The 4,713-nt window shown below is 52.4% G+C and overlaps 1 protein-coding gene across 1 annotated transcript in view; it reads right to left on the reverse strand.

Annotated features, from left to right (window-relative positions):
- Nucleotides 1-2,225: 2,225 nt before the first annotated feature.
- Nucleotides 2,226-4,713, reverse strand: part of ZNF785 (zinc finger protein 785) — a 4,151-nt gene continuing 1,663 nt past the window's right edge. Inside the window, 1 exon segment of the mRNA XM_017864714.1 lies at nt 2,226-3,596. Coding sequence (XP_017720203.1) covers nt 2,725-3,596 — 872 coding nt within the window. The 3' untranslated portion in view covers nt 2,226-2,724.

Consider the following 4,713-nt stretch of genomic DNA (forward strand, 5'->3'; position numbering starts at 1 on the left):
GTAGAAATGAGGTCTTGCTGTTTTCCAGGCTTGTCTCAAACTCCCAAGCTCATGCAATTCTCCTGCCTCAGCCTCCCAAAGTACTGGGATTACTGGTGTGAGCCACCGCACCCAGCTGAGAGCTGAAGTTTCTTGCATAAAACTTAGCTGTATGCTGAAGTGTTTAGAAGTGAAATGTAATGATATCTGCAGCTTACTGTGACATACATTCATAAAATGGATAAATGAATGGATAGAGGGATGGATAGGCAGATTGACATGTGTAAAACAAATAGAGAAAAATGTTATTTGTAGAATCTAGGTGATGCTAAAGGCCACACAGCTAGTGGGGACTGAGCCAAGCCAGGAATCCAGGTCTGCCCATTCAGGAGAGGCTATGTGGTGAAGTCAAGATAACACCCAGTTCCCAGTTTTTGTTTCTGTTTTTATTTTGAGACAGAGTCCTGCTTTGCAGCTCAGGCTGGAGTACAGTGGTGCGATCTCGGCTCACTGCAAACTCCATCTCCCAGGCTCAAGTGATTCTCTTGCCTCAACCTCCTGAGGAGCTGGGACTACAGGCGTGTGCCACCACACCCGGCTAAGTTTTTGGTAGAGATGGGGTTTCACTATATTGCCCGGCTGGTCTCAAACTCCTGACCTCAAGCGATTCACCAGCCTCAGCCTCCCAAAGTGCTGGGATCACAGGTGTGAGCCACCGCCCCCGGCCCCAGTTCCCATTAATAATTATCTTGGAACCGAAGGACTCAAAGAAGCAGTGTTTTCAAAGAGATATTTGAGTCACTGACCACCTGTCCTGGAATGCAGAAAGGCTTAGTCCTACCTACCTCTTTTGTTCATTCCTGCTAAAGTTTCCTCTTCAAAAGTAGGGCTAGCACATCTAAATGGGCCAGAAAGACCTCTCTTAACTGTTGTTTTTTGTTTTGTTTTTTGAGACAGAATCTCGCTCCATTGCCCAGGCTGGAGTGCAGTGGTGCCATCTTGGCTCACTGCAAGCTCTGCTTCCTGGGTTCACACCATTCTCCTGCCTCAGCCTCCCGAGTAGCTGGGACTACAGGCGCCCGCCACCACACCTGGCTAATTTTTTGTAGTTTTAGTAGAGACGGGGTTTCACCATGTTAGCCAGGATGGTCTTCATCTCCTGACTTCGTGATCCGCCCGCCTCGGCCTCCCAAAGTGCTGGGATTACAGGCCTGAGCCACTGCGCCCGGCCTATTCTTTCGTTTAAAAAAAAAAAAAATGTAATCTCAGCACTTTGGGTAAGCCAAGATCATGCCATTGCACTCCAGCCTGGGCAACAAGAGCAAAACTCCATCTCAAAAAAAAAAAAAAAAGGGCGGACGCAGTGGCTCATGCCTGTAATCCCAACACTTTGGGAGGTCGAGGCGGGCGGATCACAAGGTCAGGAGATCGAGACCATCCTGGCTAACACGGTGAAACCCCATCTCTACTAAAAATACAAAAAATTAGCTAGGCATGGTGGCGGGCGCCTGTAATTCCAGCTACTCAGGAGGCTAAAGCAGGAGAATGGCGTGAACTCGGGAGACGGAGCTTGCCATGAGCAGAGCTTGCGCCACTGCACTCCAGCCTGGGTGACAGAGCAAGACTCCATCTCAAAAAGAAAAAAAAAAAGAATTCTCCGGCATTATATTGTGTCTCCAGCTACTGTGGCCCAAGAATATATCTTTATCAAAAAATACAAAATCCAGGTAACAGGCAAATATCTGAAGAAGAAAAAAACACTGCAATCACTAATGCATACAGTGAAGAAGAGCTGGCCCAGTTCCAGAGTCCATTAGGTTTGATAGTTTGTGCACTTGCAGAATGAGAGTGGGGCAGGAAAGTTCCCCACCTGAGGCCACTGTCCTCTCTATGGCCACCTCTAGGTCTTCAAGACCAAGGAACACCTACACTCCAGATGTCTCCTTGCCAGATGTTTCACCTGCATTGGTAAAAGGCAGAATCCTCAGCAGGGGGCAGTGGCTCATGCTTGTAATCCCAGCACTTTGGGAGGCCGAGGTGGGTGGATCACAAGGTCAGGAGTTCAAGACCAGCCTGGCCAAGATGGTGGAACCCCGTCTCTACTAACAGTACAAAAATTAGCTGGGCCTGGTGGCGCATGCCTGTAATCCCAGCTACTCGGAAGGCTGAGGCAGAGAATTGCTTGAACTCGGGAGGCAGAGGTTGCAGTGAGCCGAGATGGTGCTATTGCACTCCAGCCTGGGCAACAGAGTGAGACTCCATCTCAAAAAAAAAAAAAAAAAAATTATCCTGAGATGAGCTCCCCACTCCATCCCCCTGAGGGACAGGCCCTAGGTATGCCCTCTATTCTGGGGGATCCAGAGTGGGTGCAGGCTCCTTTAATAGGCACTGGAATGCAGGGGACCCCATCTCAGAGGAGTAGGAGATACAGGCCAAAAAGTAGAGCGCTACAAGAGAGAGAACAATCAAGAAGGAAAAGCCAGTTAGGTAAATGGTTTTCAGTGAAGGATGGGACGTGGAACACGCGGCCCTGTGTGCTGGAGCTTCAGAAAATGGGGTCACCCCCCAGGCACCTTTTCAGATTCCTGCCTCCTCCCCACAGCCCTCTGTGCCCCTACTTCTGCTTTTTTCCTAAGGCGGAACTTTGTTTTCCTCAAATGCCCACTTCCCTTCCTTATTCCTCAAATGCACAAAGCTTGCCTCTTCCTCTCCAGAGAAAACGCTGACTAGTTTGCGTGAATGCCATCACCCACACTCTTGAAATATATCTGGAAAGTGCCGGAAGTGAATTGGGAGAGCCTTGCCTCCCAAAACAGTGACGGGCTCTGAACGCCCCACCACGGCCTGCCACCACGCGCGCCTCTCGCTGCAGAAGCTGTGGTTCCACTGATGGGCTTCCAGGGCGGTCTTCCGCTTGAAGCCTTTCTCACACTCCGCGGAGAAGGGCCAGCTGTCCGAGTGAATGCGCCGGTGACTGCGCAGGAGGGAAGAGTCGGTGAAGCGAAGGCCCCAGTCAGGACAGGGGTAGGGCTTCTCGCCGGTGTGTGTGCACCTGTGGATGGCCAGCAGGGAGGTGTAGGCGAAACGGAGGCTGCAATCGGGGCAGCTGTAGGGCTTCTCGCCCGTGTGCTTGCGCTAGTGGATGGCCAGCAGGTAGGAGTAAGTGAAGCGACTCTTGCAGTCTGAGCACGCGTAAGGCTTCTTCCTGGTGTAAGCCCGCCTGTGGATAGCCAGGGAACCCCTCTGGCGGAAGTGGCGCCCGCAGTCGGGGCAGGGGTAGGGCTTCTCGCCGGTGTGGATGAACTGATGCTGGAGCAGGTACCTGCGCTGGGAGAAACGCGCCTGGCACTGGCCGCCGGGGAAGGGCCGCTCCCCGGAGTGGAGTCGCTGGTGGCTGGCCAGGAGGGAAGGGTAGCTGAAGTTGCGGCCACAGTCTGGGCAAGAGTGGGGCGGTCTTCGGGTCAGAGTGTCCTCGAGCCAGGGATTCATGGGCCTAGGGTTGCAGAGCTCTGGGCAGGCGGCGCTGGGCAACCACTCCTTGACAGCCACTTCATGCGCCACCTCTTTTTGTTTTGGACACTTCAGCCTTTCCTTCTCCGCATTCCCATCCCTAGATCCTGAAACAGGGAAGATGATAAAATCAGAAACTCATCTCTGGATCCTGAGACAGGGAAGATGATAAAATAAAAATCAGCATATTCAGGGACCATGTCCTGCCTTGGAAGGCAGCAGGAATGGTTCAGAATATGGCCCCCAGGGAGCACGGCTTAATGATAGGGGCCTCATGAAGCCTGAAAGCCAGCCTGGAGTAAAAGCAAATGCCATGGTCTGCAGGTTAACATAGGAAGGCCCTGAACACTGGAGATAAGAGGAGTCGGGCCGGGTGCCATGGCTCACACCTGTAATCCAAGCACTTCAGGAGCCAAGGTGGGAGGATCGCTTGAGGCCAGAAATTCAAGGGACAGTGAGCTTGATCGAGCCACTGCACTCCAGCCTGGGCAACTCTCTAATTAAAAACAACAACAACCAAAAAATGCTGGGCGTGGTGGCCCACGCCTGTAATCCCAGCACTATGATCCCAGGTGGGCAGATCACCTGAGGTCAGGAGTTCGAGACCAGCCCGGCTAACATGGGGAAACCCCGTCTGTACTAAATTACAAAAATTATCCAGGCGAGGTGGCGGGCACCTGTAATCCCAGCTACTTGGGAGGCTGAGGCAAGAGAATCCCTGGAACCCGGGAGGTGGAGGTTGCAGTGAGCCAACATCGTGCCACTGCACTCCAGCATGGGCGACACAGCAAGACTCAGCAAGTTGGCCGGGCGCGGTGGCTCAAGCCTGTAATCCCAGCACTTTGGGAGGCCGAGACGGGCGGATCACGAGGTCAGGAGATCAAGACCATCCTGGCTAACACGGTGAAACCCCGTCTCTACTAAAAATACAAAAAACTAGCCGGGCGACCTGGCGGGCGCCTGTAGTCCCAGCTACTCGGGAGGCTGAGGCAGGAGAATGGCGTGAACCCGGGAGGCGGAGCTTGCAGTGAGCTGAGATCCGGCCACTGCACTCCAGCCTGGGCGACAGAGCAAGACTCCGTCTCAAAAATAAATAAATAAATAAATAAATAATAAAAATAAAAAAAGAAAGAGGAGTGAACAATATTGAACACTTAACTCTGTGTCAGGCTTTGAGGACAGTGATGGTCCCAGTCCTCATGGCACTTACCACTCTGAACCTGT

Source organism: Rhinopithecus bieti, unplaced genomic scaffold (assembly GCF_001698545.2).
Source record: "Rhinopithecus bieti isolate Rb0 unplaced genomic scaffold, ASM169854v2 scaffold_79718, whole genome shotgun sequence".
Classification (NCBI taxonomy): Eukaryota; Metazoa; Chordata; class Mammalia; order Primates; family Cercopithecidae; genus Rhinopithecus; species Rhinopithecus bieti.